The sequence below is a fragment of the Setaria viridis genome, chromosome 3 (assembly GCF_005286985.2).
Source record: "Setaria viridis chromosome 3, Setaria_viridis_v4.0, whole genome shotgun sequence".
In the NCBI taxonomy this organism is placed as follows: Eukaryota; Viridiplantae; Streptophyta; class Magnoliopsida; order Poales; family Poaceae; genus Setaria; species Setaria viridis.
The window spans coordinates 8691428-8706594 of record NC_048265.2 but is presented as its reverse complement, the minus strand read 5'-3'; the positions used below and the strand labels follow the sequence as shown (position 1 = coordinate 8706594).

The window sequence follows — 15167 nt, the reverse complement described above, 5'->3', positions numbered from 1 at the left end:
TCACCAGATGAGTTTTTCATATAACACATATAAACTAAAATCGAACCGGTACTATATGCACTTGTACAGTTGTTCAAATCATCAGAGTTACTAGAACGTCACAGCTAATAAAAAATTGCATCTCGCCAAGATCCTACTTCGGCTAGATCTCCACCTCCACTCTAATGTCCGGCCCAATCCACGCAAGCAGCCCAGCAGTTTGGACACTCACCGTTCGCCATGTGCCCATGCCATGCAGTTGTGCGGTGGTGACTCACGCGCGGGCGCCCTCGGCCTCGCCGCCCACACTCTCGCCTGCCCGCGCGCTGGGCTCGGGCTGGCCATGCGCGTGCGCCCTCGCCTGGCCGCGCGGGTCCTCGGCCTGGCCACGCGCGATGTTCGCCGCCTAGCCGCGCAGACCCTCGGCCTAGCCATGCGCGGGTTTCCTCCGCCTGGCCGCGCGATGGCGGCACGAGCCTGGCCTCGAGGGAGCGCCGTCCTCCGCCTCACCGCTAAGCGCCGTCCTCCGCCTGGCCACGTCGTTAGGGATTTGGATGTGTTCTGCAGGGAAAGATTGAATGAGGGAGAGGATGATAAGGTTTCATCTGAGCGGACTCCTTTGGTCAGTGAAACACGGGCACAGGCACAAAAGACATTTCGGCTTAGGTTAATGCCTCTCCCAGCGAGCTACCGTTAAAATCAAACGGATTGCTGACAGATGTGGCATACAAGGGATAAAGTTTACATGTTAGGGAATTGATGTTAATTTTTGTGGCACCGGAGGAATTGACTAACATATACGAGAAAACGAAGGAGGAGGCCATCAGGTGAGATCCGACGATCCGGCAACCAAGGACGCGGCGGCGGCTGCGTCGGCGTAGAAGAAGATGGACATGGACACGCCAGGAAGCATCCACGCCCTGTGCGACGACGCTCTGCTGGAGATCCTCGTCCGCCTCCCCTCCAAGTCCGTGCTCCGCTGCCGCGCCGTCTGCAAGAACTGGCGGCGCATCACCACGGCCCGCTCCTTCCTCGCTGCCCACGCCGCCCGCCGCCCGCGGCATATGCTCGTCATCACCCAGTCTTGGACGGTGAGCGCCGTCCCTCTTTCTCTCTACCCGGGGCCGGCGCCGGCCGACGACGACGACATGGGGTGGCGCGGCTACCTTTGCGACCCAATCACGCGGGGCAAGGACGGAAGGGTCACCAGGTCGTGCGGCCTGCTGGCTTCTCTCGATGGCCTCCTGCTGCTGCGGCGAAGCCCGGGCCACTTCATGGTGTGCAACCCCACGACCAGGCAGTGGAGCAAACTACCGGCGCTGGTTCCGAAGCCGTGTTCCATCGTGTACCCGTGCGGCTTCTACTTCCACAGCTCCTCCGGCGAGTACCGCCTCCTGTGCCATTATGTGGAAGCATCAGCCAGCGAGACCACCAGTTCGCCGGACTAGAGCTGGGAGGAGTACTACTACAACGACTACTACTACATCATCTCTACTAGCGGCGATCTGCCCCGGCGACTGGCGCGCGCTCCTGCGTACAACCGCCCAATCGGAAAGGGTCACGAGTACCCCGTGGCTTGCCGTGAGATTCTGCATTGGTGCTCTTTTCGCCCGGAAGCCACCAGCACCGGTAAGATACTTGCGTTCCACACGGTCACCGAGACTTTCCGGCTAGTGGCACGGCCGCCCTGCAACAACATGCATCGGTGGCGCTATTATTGGAGCTAGAGGGCACTATGCGCTGTGGCTTTTGAGGGTGCCACGTTGCTTAATCTGGGTCCTGCAAGACTACGAGTCGGAGAGGTGGATGCTGCGCAATCAGGTTCAGGTGGTGGTGCAGCCACAAACAAGCTTGGATGACGGGCTGGTGGGCAGGGCAATCTCCGATGGGCGCGATACCATTTTCATTGGACATCCCTACTTATCTCGTCCGGTAAGGTTGTGTGATCTCAAAGAGAAGAAGGTGCGAACGCAAATGGACACCATTTCATATCCTAAGTTTCTAGTGTTCAATGAGAGTCTCGCGTCGCATGCCTTCTTCGAGCCGCCTTGGTGTTTTGAGCTCGGGCCGGTAAAGTTTTGTGATTAATTAGTTGCATAGTGGAGGACAACTAGTCTTTGCTTCAAGTTTGTATATTTGCTGAAGAGTATTTGGGTCCACTCTAAGCAGATGTTGGACATCTGATCAGCCGAATTAGAAATTGGGGATTAAAAAAGTAATTCATCAGTTCCCAAATTATAGTACACTATATCTAGATACATAATATTATCTATGAACTTAGAAAAATCAACATGACCTACAATTTGGAACGGAAAGAGTACAGGACACGCCATATTATGAGTATGACTCAGTAGTGTAATTAAAGTATCATGGATAAAATAAATATGATCAAGAACACTTGCCTTCCTGGAGGCACTCTTGCTGCTCAGGAATAACTTTAAAATCTTAATCTTGCAAGTTCAAGTATTGCTTCTCGTCCAAACACCACAAGCATCCGAGCAACACATACAAGCACTCAAAGAAAAAAATTAATAAATAATAGTACACCATGCATGCGAAACAGAACAAATGAAGCACTCTAAATCATTCTTCACGTTGCTACAATCGTATTGAGCGCAAGTATCATTTAAAACGGTGCTAAAATAGTAAATGTAAGCATTAAACAAGGCTATAAGGGCATAATTGCGAGAGAAAATTAAACTATGAGGGCTAAACAGAGGAAAACTCTCCACTGGAGAGGGAAATAGGGTTATAAAACCTGAACACAACTAAACCAGGGATGCCTGGTTAGATTTCTAGAAACTTTGTGTGTGTGTGTGGGGGGGGGGGCTAAGAGCGAAGAGAAGAGCTTAAACCTAATTACTTTTGAAGTAGTTATCCTTCAAGGTAGAAGAATGAGGGGTTTTCTGCTGACCAGAACGGTTGACCTTGTTGACCGCTCGGTTGTGTTGGCCCAAATGAATCACTTTCTCATTAACCCTCTCTAAGGGAAATAACCCAGTTTTAGTACATATATAAGCTGCCAACCAAGAGGTAGCTTGGTGGCTAAGCAAAGGGGTAAGATAGAAATAAAAGGTAATAGAGCTACTAGACTTAGGCCCTGTTTGGTTCCCACCTTCTAAAATGAGAGTGACTAAAAGGTGACTAAATAGCCAAATAGGCTGACTAAAAGGTGACTAAAAAATTTTAGGAGGCTTAAATCTTTTAGTCCCCCCACCCCCGCACCCTCCTCCCGACCGTTCCCACCCCCACCACCAGACCCGTACTCGCCCAACCCTACCACCGCTAGATCCATCCTCCACGCCGGCGGCCGCACCCAACCACCGCCGGCCACGCCCTCCCCCGCCGGTCTGCCACCCCCAAGTCCTCCCACCCCCGTCGGTAGACCTCGCACGCTCCCCCGTCGGTCCCTACGCTCCCCCAACCCAATCGCCGCTCGATCCCTCCTCCATGCCGGCGCCCTCGCCCAAGCACCGCCGGCCGCACCCTCCCCCGTCGGATCCGCTGCCCCCAATTCCTCCCACCCCCGCCGCCAGACCCCACACGTCCAATCGCCGCACCCCGCCGATGGACAAGTACAACAACAGGGAGTTCCTATCTCAGGGATCTTCCTCCGGTGCATGTAGATTCCGCACATCCCCAGAAGATGCAGACGAAGATGACTTTAGCCCGTTCGCGTTGCCGTCGGCCCCTTCCCTATCCGCTCCCCGCCGCCACATGGAGCATTTGGACCTCAACTCAAAGGTGGACGTGTTCCCCAATATTGGGTCGTACCAAGAGTTTCTAAGGGGGAGCAGTTGGTTTGGAGCATCAACTCCCTCCTTGGGCCCCTGTAGGCAGGGTAGGAGCACACGGTGGCGGAGGGCGTGGTCGCCGGTCCATGACCGCCGCAACTAGTGTAGGGAGAGTGCGTGGAGGACGTGGAGGAGGTAAAGGTACGCGTGGAGGTAGAGGTGGCAGCCGTGGGAGACGCAGATTGGGAGGAGGACGCGGTGCATCTTCCTCTGGAGCAGGGGTGGACCCACTGTTGTGCCTGGGTATTCCCGGCGTACCCAACATTTTTTGAAATTTTTTTTAGTAGTTTTCATAGGTATATATATGTATAATATAGTTTAGGTGTTAAAATTGATATTCACAGCTATTTCCAATTCGCGTCCAAACCAAACCGGCCCGCAGGTCACCCCCGGCCAGCCAGCCCATTGGCCCATCTAGCCACTGATCTACCGCCAGCCCGGTCACCACCGCACTCAACCGGTCACCCATGTCCCGAGCTCCTGTCTCCTGACCTACCGCTACCGCCGCCAGGCACAGCCGCACGACGGGGCACGGCGCACGCTCGCCTGGCCAGACGCCGGTCCACCCCCGCGGGCCGCGGCTCCCCGCTCCCGTGCTCCGGCGCGGCGTCGCCCCGTCCGCCGCGCCGCGCCCCCCGGCCCCCGCGGCGAGATCCCGGCCGCCCGCCGCCTCCAGACCCCTCGTCCCTCCACGAATCCACCCGGGCGGCGCGCCGGTGCCGGCGCACAGACCGCCGCGGCGCCGCCCCGCCAGGCGCCCGCCCCACCTCGGCCCCTCCCCGGCTCCCCCCTCCCCACCAGGACTGCCTGCTGCCCCCGGCCGGCCGGCCCCCACCGCGACTCCGCGAGGTAATCAAAATCGACTGCTCATTGCTCAATCTGACAATCTGTGTACATTGACTGCTCAATGTATCAAAATTGCTAGTGGATGCATTTCAATCTCACACAGTTGACATGAAGAAGTCAAAAATGACATTTGGTTTAGACAAATAAGCACAACAAACATGATCTTGTGTACAGACTTCTCAAATTTGTGCTAGTGTTACCTGTAGCAACTGCTACCGTAGAGAGTGTTTTCAATAATGAATCATGTGAAGAACAAGTTGAGAAATAGGATGGGAGATCAGTACTTGAATGATTGTTTGGTAACCTTTATTGAGCGTCAGTTCTTTTTGCAAGTCAAAGATAATGACATCATCAATCGGTATCAAGCAATGAGGGATCGGAAAGTTAAAATTAAATTGTAATTTTCTTCTAATGTTTTATAATCACAATTTGTTATGGAATACATTTAGTTTGTACTATATGTATGTTTTATTTATTCCCTTGTGAACTTTTTATGTCGTTCGTCTAAATATTTTCTTGCAATGGGCATACCCTACTCTGAAATCCTGGGTCCGCCACTGCTCTGGAGGCCACTGCTATGACAATCCACTGGATGTTGATGCCGGTGACGAAGAAGTTGGCGAGGCCTTTGAAACACTCTCCCAGGTAATTGCCTCCATATGGTAGTGAATTGTGAATGGTTGCCTATGATATTATGGTTCAAAATGTATGCTAGGGACTTGTGAATGGTTGTCTCTGATATAGAATTGTATGCTAGGGACTATGTCATGATAGGAGGGTTTAAATTGTCGATGCTTGCCATTTATTTTCTAGTAGATTGACGTTGCAATGCCTTAGTGTGACATTTTATTTTCTGGTATAGAATCTTTATGACAGGGCCGATTGGTCCGAGGAAAACACATATTTACTATGAACTTGATGTTGATGAAATAAGGGTAGGGAATTGTTGTAATGGAATTGTGTTCATAGCAAGTCCTTTGAGCAGTAGCAGTCGCAAGAGAACAAGCAACACTACAGACATAGCTACAAGCCCAAACAAGAAGACTAAGAGCCCAATGGTCAAGATGTTCTAGGGGCTTCTAGTTGACGCCGCAGCGCTGGTTCGCATGTGGTCATGGCGCCGCCGCGATCGCGGTGGGTGGAGGTGGGACAAGGACTGGATGATGAGCTTCAGGGAGATCTGGGACGACGTCAGCTACACGGATGCTGGGCTGCCGCGGAACGTTCTCGTGCTCGCCGTCGTGTGCCCGTCGGACCCCAACTAGGTCTACTTCGCCCTGGAGCACTGCCTCTTCGGCGTCAATGTGCCGGCGCACAAAATGTTGCACATCGATCCCTATGAGCTAGTGAATGTCCTAGGTCCGCCACGGCCAGCCTTCGGTCGCTACGTTGTTGCATGGGAGCTCCCACCAGCGGCTGCCCAAGGTAAGACATCATTACGTTTCAGCAAATTCTACAGTAGTGCGCTTGTTTTCACCCCTCTGTAGCTTCAATTCAGATATCATGCTTTTGATTTCTGCTGTAACTGGTTGTTTATCCACTGCTTATGCTTTGCAATTACACACTTGAAATGTGCACAGCATTGCATGATCAATTTGTCTGCATACTAATATGCAAATCTGCAAACATGTCGCGGTTTGTGTTCCCTGTAGTTCCTTGTAATTGTCTTATCTGCAAACATGATCAATTGCCCTGTTTTAGAAGTTTGCCAAAGAAAAGTTTGCAATGGTCCTCGTCTGGTCATTGTTATCTTTTGGGAATTTTGTGCTAATCCCTACCAGTGTCAAACTGTCAATTGATGTCAGCAACTTGATTGTGCATGTTTGATAGTTTAGTAACAGAAACAATGCTTATAGCTTGCGCAGTTGTGAGCTGAAAACAATGCCAAGCTTATATTTACTTGCATGCTTTATGTGGCGTTTTGTGTTCGTTGTAATTCCTAGTACGGCATGCCCTTTTAGGGGTTTGCCAAGAGAAGTACAAGTCTGGTGTAGGTTTGTTTTTGGCTGCAATAGTTATGGTTTCAGGACCACATGATCTATAAATATGGATCTGTGAGTATAAAATGTTCGTATGTTTCAATACTTCTTCACATGCAATGCCCTGTTTCGCAAATAACTTGATTATGATAATTCAATAGAAGGTTGCCCAATAGAAGTACAAATCTGGTGCGGTTGTGTTTTCAGGTGACATAGGTGATAATTCTGATTAGCGGCAATCTTATGCTCGTGAACGCTTTGTCAACTTTTTTTTTCTTTGACAATTTTCTGTTGACCAGTAGCAGTGTCATTATGATCACATTTCAGCAAATTCTACCGTGCTTTGCTTGTTTTCACCAACTGTAGCTGCTATTTTGATATCATTGTTCTGATTCCGGCTGGAGTTTGATGTTTATCCGGTGGTTATGTTTTGCAATTACATGATCAAATATCAACAACGCTGCATGATCAATTTATCTGCATATTAATAAGCAATTCTGCAAACATGTGGCGTTTTGTGTTCCTTTCCTATTACGGCATAGGCATGCCTTGTTTTAGAAGTTTGCTCTGTTCCTGTTTTAAAAATCAAGCTCTTGGCATTAGAAGCCCAATAGAAGTAAAAATCTGGTGCGATTGTGTTTTGGGGTAACATAGCCACGTAGGCGATAATTCTGATTAGGGGCAATCTTATGCTCAGGAGTGTTTTGTCAATATTTTTTTTTCTTTGACAATTCTCTGTTCACCAATAGCAGTGTCCAATTTAGCTGAACTTTAAAGTGACACATTCTATAGCTTGCACCTTGTTGTTACATTTAGTATCCAGTCACTGTTCTGACTAGAGCTGTTTGGATACCAGGGCTAAACTTTAGCCCTGTCATTTGGAATGTTCGGATGCTAATTAGGAGGATTAAACATAAGCTAATTATAAAACTAATTGCAGAACCCCTAGGCTAATTCGCGAGATGAATCTATTAAGCCTAATTAATCTATCATTAGCAAATGGTTACTGTAGCACCACATTGTCAAATCATGGACTAATTAGTCTTAATAGATTTGTCTCACGAATTAGCCTCCATCTGTGTAATTAGTTTTATAATTAGACTATATTTAATACTCCTAATTAGTATCTAAACATCCGATGTGATAGAGCTAAAGTTTAGCCCACATGAGCGGCTGGACGTGGGCACTGCCGCACAGGCCTGGAGCTGCCTCAATCTTTGAGCCGAAGGATCATTTCCTGTTGTTGCTGTCGAGCTTGCATGTTGAGTAGACAAGGTGCAGATATTAGAGATATGGAAAGAAACATCTGAGGCAGCATTTTCTCAAATTGGTGACATCCTTAGATTAGTTGGAAGCGGGAACTGCTTAGTTGCACTTGATACGGAATTTTGCATCCCTGATGGTGTTCAATGCTTACCGTATGAACCATCCACGCTGGATGAACACTATTTGCAGCTGCGATCCTATGTGCATGGTGGAGACCTTGTGCAGGCTGGCATCGGAATTGTCGATACGGAGTTCAATTTGCTCGGAGGTGCAATGTTCCAATTAAATCTCTTGTTCGGCCCCACTAGGAGATCTGGTGACCACTGTGGAGTGAAATTCCTGAGGGAGAGTGCACTGATATTAGAGGAGCATGCGACAAAGGGACTTCCAGCCTCGGAGTTCATGAACATGTTACGTGAGTCGGGTCTCCTACAGAACAAGAATGTCACCTAGGTTACCTTTATGGGTTATCAAGATTTTGGATTCATGATAAATCTCCTAACGAAGGATCCATTGCCAGAAACACGACTCCAGTTCCTGTTGCAAGTCGTAGAATATTTCCCTTCATCATTAGACTGCTCTGTACGGCATCAATGGATGTCAGTATCTCCTACTGTGATTGCTTACTGTAGCTCGTAATCGGCAACAACTCCCTGACTGTAGTAGTCCTGTGCAGTGGAAATGATGCTTGCTAATTAGCAATGGCTCTGTGAAGCTACGTGACTGATGCTCATTATACTTTTGAGCTACATACTCTGTCAGTGTGACTCGACCACTCTGCCAATATCTCGACCAATATTTTGCAGTTTTGTCTTAGGCAGGTGTTGACACTGGGAAAATGTATCAGCAAAAAACTGCTTGTAAGACAATGATGGGACAAAAAATTTCTTGTCGGACAATGACAGAGGAAAAAACTGTTGAAGTTAGATTACTCTGCTTAATCAAACTGCATCAATGTACCTTTTTTGTCCCAAGGAGAAATGGAAGCATGAAGCAGAATCTAGTGACATTTAATACCTGAATATGTCAATTCCAGATGGGATGTGAATAGCTTTGTCCCAAAAGGAAACCACCACGGCCAGCAATCCCAATAAAAACCACGTAACTCATTCCAGGAGCAGTACAACTCCTTTTTCAGAGAAATCTCTTTCAGTCAAATTACTAATAGATCCGTAGACACATCATGCTTACTGATAGACAAAATAGGGATTTGCAGGTGAATCTAACCAATGGAGATGTGTGGATGTATACGGTATATCTATCAATTGTTGGAGGATAGTCTATTTGCAGCTGCGATCCTATGTGCATGGTGGAGACCTTGTGCAGGTTGGGATCGGAATTGCCGATACGGAGTTCAATTTGCTCGGAGGTGCAATGTTCCAATTAAATCTCTTGTTCGACCCCACTAGGAGATCTGGTGACCACTGTGGAGTGAAATTCTTGAGGGAGAGTGGACTGATATTAGAGGAGCATGCGACAAATGGACTTCCAGCCTCGGAGTTCAAGAACATGTTACGTGAGTCCGGTCTCCTGCAGAACAAGAGTGTCACTTGGGTTACCTTTATGGGCTATCAAGATTTTGGACTCATGATAAATCTCCTAACGAAGGATCCATTGCCAGAAACACGACTCTAGTTCCTGTTGCAAGTCGTAGAGTATTTCCCTTCATCATTTGAATGCAAGTCGTTCTCAAAGTACGACAAGTGCATCAACAAGGAGAGAGTTCCGGGAAAGCTTGATGCGGTTGCTACAGAACTTGGAGCGAAGAGGACTGGGAAGGGGCACCAGGCTGCCTCTGACGCCCTGCTTAGTTTGAGATGTCTTCAGCGGCCAAAGGGACTTGCTCCAGATCCAGTATTTCTACAAGAATACCTGCTGCGTTCGTTACGGCGTCTATGGATGTCAATATCTCCTACTGTGATTGCTTACTGTAGCTCGTAATCGGAAACAACTCCCTGACTGTAGTAGTGCTGTGCAGTGGAAATGATGCTTGCTAATTGGCAATGGCTCTGTGAAGCTACGTGACTGATGCTCATTATACTTTTGAGCTACATAGTCTTTCAGTGTGACTCGACCGCTCTGCCCAAATCTCGACCAACATTCTGCAGTTTTGTCTTAGGCAGGTGTTAACACTGGGATAATGTATCAGCACAAATTTGCTTGGAGGACAATGATAGCGACAAAAACATTTCTCGTCGGACAATGATAAAGGAAAAATATTGTTGAAGTCAGATTACTCTGCTTAATCAAACTGCATCAATGTACCTTTTTTGTCCCAAAGGAAAAATGGAAGCATGAAGCAGAATCTAGTGACATTTAATACCTGAGTATGTCAATTTCAGATGGGATGTGAATAGCTTTGTCCCAAAAGGAAACCACCACGACCAGCAATCCTAATAAAAAGCACGTAACTCATTCCAGGAGCAGCACAACTCTTTTTTTAGAGAAATCTCTTTCAGTCAAATTACTAATAGATCCGTAGACAGATCATACTTACAGATAGACCAAATATGGATTTGCAGGTAAATCTAACCAATGGAGATGTTTGGATGTATACGGTATAACTATAAATTGTTGGAGGATAGTCTATTTGCAGCTGCGATCCTATGTGCATGGTGGAGATCTTGTGCAGGCTGGGATCTATTGCCGATACGGAGTTCAATTTGCTCGGAGGTGCAATGTTCCAATTAAATCTCTTGTTCGGCCACACTAGGAGATCTGGTGACCACTGTGGAGTGAAATTCCTGAGGGAGAGTGAACTGATATTAGTGGAGCATGCGACAAAGGGACTTCCAGCCTCGGAGTTCAAGAACATGTTACGTGAGTCCGGTCTCCTGCAGAACAAGAATGTCACCTGGGTTACCTTTATGGGTTATCAAGATTTTGGACTCATTATAAATCTCCTAACGAAGGATCCATTGCCAGAAACACGACTCCAGTTCCTGTAGCAAGTCGTAGAGTATTTCCCTTCATCATTTGACTGCAAGTCGTTCTCAAAGTACGGCAAGTGTATTAACAAGGAGAGAGTTCCGGGAAAGCTTTATGCGGTTGCTACAGAACTTGGAGCGAAGAGGACTGGGAAGGGGCACCAGGCTGCCTCTGACGCCCTGCTTAGTTTGAGATGTCTTCAGCGGCCAAAGGGACTTGCTCCAGATCCAGTATTTCTACAAGAATACCTGCGGCGTTCTTTACGGCGTCTATGGATGTCAGCATCTCCTACTGTGATTGCTTACTGTAGCTCGTAATCGGCAACAACTCCCTGACTATAGTAGTCCCGTGCAGTGGAAATAATGCTTGCTAATTGGCAATGGCTCTGTGAAGCTACGTGACTGATGCTCATTATACTTTTGAGCTACATACTCTTTCAGTGTGACTCGACCGCTCTGCCCAAATCTCGACCAACATTCTGTAGTTTTTTCTTAGGCAGGTGTTGACACTGGGATAATGTATCAGCACAAATTTGCTTGGAGGACAATGATAGCGACAAAAACATTTGTCGTCGGACAATGATAGAGGAAAAATATTGTTGAAGTTAGATTACTCTGCTTAATCAAACTGCATCAATGTACCTTTTTTGTCCCAAGGAAAAATGGAAGCATGAAGCAGAATCTAGTGACATTTAATACCTGAGTATGTCAATTTCAGATGGGATGTGAATAGCTTTGTCCCAAAAGGAAACCACCACGACCAGCAATCCCAATAAAAAGCACGTAACTCATTCCAGGAGCAGCACAACTCCTTTTTTAGAGAAATCTCTTTCAGTCAAATTACTAATAGATCCGTAGACAGATCATGCTTACAGATAGACCAAATATGGATTTGCAGGTAAATCTAACCAATGGAGAAGTTTGGATGTATACGGTATAACTATAAATTGTTGGAGGATAGTCTATTTGCAGCTGCGATCCTATGTGCATGGTGGAGACCTTGTGCAGGCTGGGATCGGAATTGCTGATACGGAGTTCAATTTGCTCGGAGGTGCAATGTTCCAATTAAATCTCTTGTTCGGCCCCACTAGGAGATCTGGTGACCACTGTGGAGTGAAATTCCTGAGGGAGAGTGCACTGATATTAGAGGAGCATGCGACAAAGGGACTTCCAGCCTCGGAGTTCAAGAACATGTTACGTGAGTCCGGTCTCCTGCAGAACAAGAATGTCACCTGGGTTACCTTTGTGGGTTATCAAGATTTTGAACTCATGATAAATCTCCTAACGAAGGATCCATTGCCAGAAACACGACTCCAGTTCCTGTTGCAAGTCGTAGAGTATTTCCCTTCATCATTTGACTGCAAGTCGTTCTCAAAGTACGGCAAGTGTATCAACAAGGAGATAGTTCCGGGAAAGCTTGATGCGGTTGCTACAGAACTTGGAGCGAAGAGGACTGGGAAGAGGCACCAGGCTGCCTCTGACGCCCTGCTTAGTTTGAGATGTCTTCAGCGGCCAAAGGGACTTGCTCCAGATCCAGTATTTCTACAAGAATACCTGCGGCGTTCTTTACGGCGTCTATGGATGTCAGCATCTCCTACTGTGATTGCTTACTGTAGCTCGTAATCGGCAACAACTCCCTGACTGTAGTAGTCCTGTGCAGTGGAAATGATGCTTGCTAATTGGCAATGGCTCTGTGAAGCTACGTGACTGATGCTCATTATACTTTTGAGCTACATACTCTTTCAGTGTGGCTCGACCGCTCTGCCCAAATCTCGACCAACATTCTGTAGTTTTATCTTAGGCAGGTGTTGACAACTGGATAATGTATCGGCACAAATTTGCTTGGAGAACAATGATAGCGACAAAAACATTTGTCGTCGGACAATGATAGAGGAAAAATATTGTTGAAGTCAGATTACTCTGCTTAATCAAACTGCATCAATGTACCTTTTTTGTCCCAAAGGAAAAATGGAAGCATGAAGCAGAATCTAGTGACATTTAATACCTGAGTATGTCAATTTCAGATGGGATGTGAATAGCTTTGTCCCAAAAGGAAACCACCACGACCAGCAATCATAATAAAAAGCACGTAACTCATTCCAGGAGCAGCACAACTCTTTTTTTAGAGAAATCTCTTTCAGTCAAATTACTAATAGATCCGTAGACAGATCATACTTACAGATAGACCAAATATGGATTTGCAGGTAAATCTAACCAATGGAGATGTTTGGATGTATACGGTATAACTATAAATTGTTGGAGGATAGTCTATTTGCAGCTGCGATCCTATGTGCATGGTGGAGATCTTGTGCAGGCTGGGATCTATTGCCGATACGGAGTTCAATTTGCTCGGAGGTGCAATGTTCCAATTAACTCTCTTGTTCGGCCCCACTAGGAGATCTGGTGACCACTGTGGAGTGAAATTCCTGAGGGAGAGTGAACTGATATTAGTGGAGCATGCGACAAAGGGACTTCCAGCCTCGGAGTTCAAGAACATGTTACGTGAGTCCGGTCTCCTGCAGAACAAGAATGTCACCTGGGTTACCTTTATGGGTTATCAAGATTTTGGACTCATTATAAATCTCCTAACGAAGGATCCATTGCCAGAAACACGACTCCAGTTCCTGTAGCAAGTCGTAGAGTATTTCCCTTCATCATTTGACTGCAAGTCGTTCTCAAAGTACGGCAAGTGTATCAACAAGGAGAGAGTTCCGGGAAAGCTTTATGCGGTTGCTACAGAACTTGGAGCGAAGAGGACTGGGAAGGGGCACCAGGCTGCCTCTGACGCCCTGCTTAGTTTGAGATGTCTTCAGCGGCCAAAGGGAATTGCTCCAGATCCAGTATTTCTACAAGAATACCTGCGGCGTTCTTTACGGCGTCTATGGATGTCAGCATCTCCTACTGTGATTGCTTACTGTAGCTCGTAATCGGCAACAACTCCCTGACTGTAGTAGTCCCGTGCAGTAGAAATGATGCTTGCTAATTGGCAATGGCTCTGTGAAGCTACGTGACTGATGCTCATTATACTTTTGAGCTACATACTCTTTCAGTGTGACTCGACCGCTCTGCCCAAATCTCGACCAACATTCTGTAGTTTTGTCTTAGGCAGGTGTTGACACTGGGATAATGTATCAGCACAAATTTGCTTGGAGGACAATGATAGCGACAAAAACATTTGTCGTCGGACAATGATAGAGGAAAAATATTGTTGAAGTCAGATTACTCTGCTTAATCAAACTGCATCAATGTACCTTTTTTGTCCCAAGGAAAAATGGAAGCATGAAGCAGAATCTAGTGACATTTAATACCTGAGTATGTCAATTTCAGATGGGATGTGAATAGCTTTGTCCCAAAAGGAAACCACCACGACCAGCAATCCCAATAAAAAGCACGTAACTCATTCCAGGAGCAGCACAACTCCTTTTTTACAGAAATCTCTTTCAGTCAAATTACTAATAGATCCGTAGACAGATCATGCTTACAGATAGACCAAATATGGATTTGCAGGTAAATCTAACCAATGGAGAAGTTTGGATGTATACGGTATAACTATAAATTGTTGGAGGATAGTCTATTTGCAGCTGCGATCCTATGTGCATGGTGGAGATCTTGTGCAGGCTGGGATCTATTGCCGATACGGAGTTCAATTTGCTCGGAGGTGCAATGTTCCAATTAAATCTCTTGTTCGGCCCCACTAGGAGATCTGGTGACCACTGTGGAGTGAAATTCCTGAGGGAGAGTGAACTGATATTAGTGGAGCATGCGACAAAGGGACTTCCAGCCTCGGAGTTCAAGAACATGTTACGTGAGTCCGGTCTCCTGCAGAACAAGAATGTCACCTGGGTTACCTTTATGGTTATCAAGATTTTGGACTCATGATAAATCTCCTAACGAAGGATCCATTGCCAGAAACACGACTCCAGTTCCTGTTGCAAGTCGTAGAGTATTTCCCTTCATCATTTGACTGCAAGTCGTTCTCAAAGTACGGCAAGTGTATCAACAAGGAGAGAGTTCCGGGAAAGCTTTATGCGGTTGCTACAGAACTTGGAGCGAAGAGGACTAGGAAGGGGCACCAGGCTGCCTCTGACGCCCTGCTTAGTTTGAGATGTCTTCAGCGGCCAAAGGGACTTGCTCCAGATCCAGTATTTCTACAAGAATACCTGCGGCGTTCTTTACGGCGTCTATGGATGTCAGCATCTCCTACTGTGATTGCTTACTGTAGCTTGTAATCGGCAACAACTCCCTGACTGTAGTAGTGCTGTGCAGTGGAAATGATGCTTGCTAATTGGCAATGGCTCTGTGAAGCTACGTGACTGATGCTCATTATACTTTTGAGCTACATAGTCTTTCAGTGTGACTCGACCGCTCTGCCCAAA

At 47.1% G+C, this 15167-nt stretch overlaps 1 protein-coding gene and 1 pseudogene across 1 annotated transcript; both read left to right on the top strand.

Annotated features, from left to right (window-relative positions):
• The first annotated feature begins 872 nt into the window (after positions 1–872).
• LOC140222144 (F-box protein At5g49610-like) lies at positions 873–1427 on the top strand. Its single transcript, XM_072292346.1, has one exon. It carries the CDS (start codon positions 873–875, stop codon positions 1425–1427), a length of 555 nt encoding a protein of 184 aa, XP_072148447.1.
• A 3063-nt stretch (positions 1428–4490) lies between these two features.
• LOC117849716 (uncharacterized) overlaps positions 4491–15167 on the top strand; it is a 33312-nt pseudogene continuing 22635 nt past the window's right edge.

Coding starts and splice junctions, on each gene's coding strand:
- LOC140222144 (XM_072292346.1), top strand. CDS start 873: ATGGACACGCCAGGAAGCATCCACGCCCTGTGCGACGACGCTCTGCTG.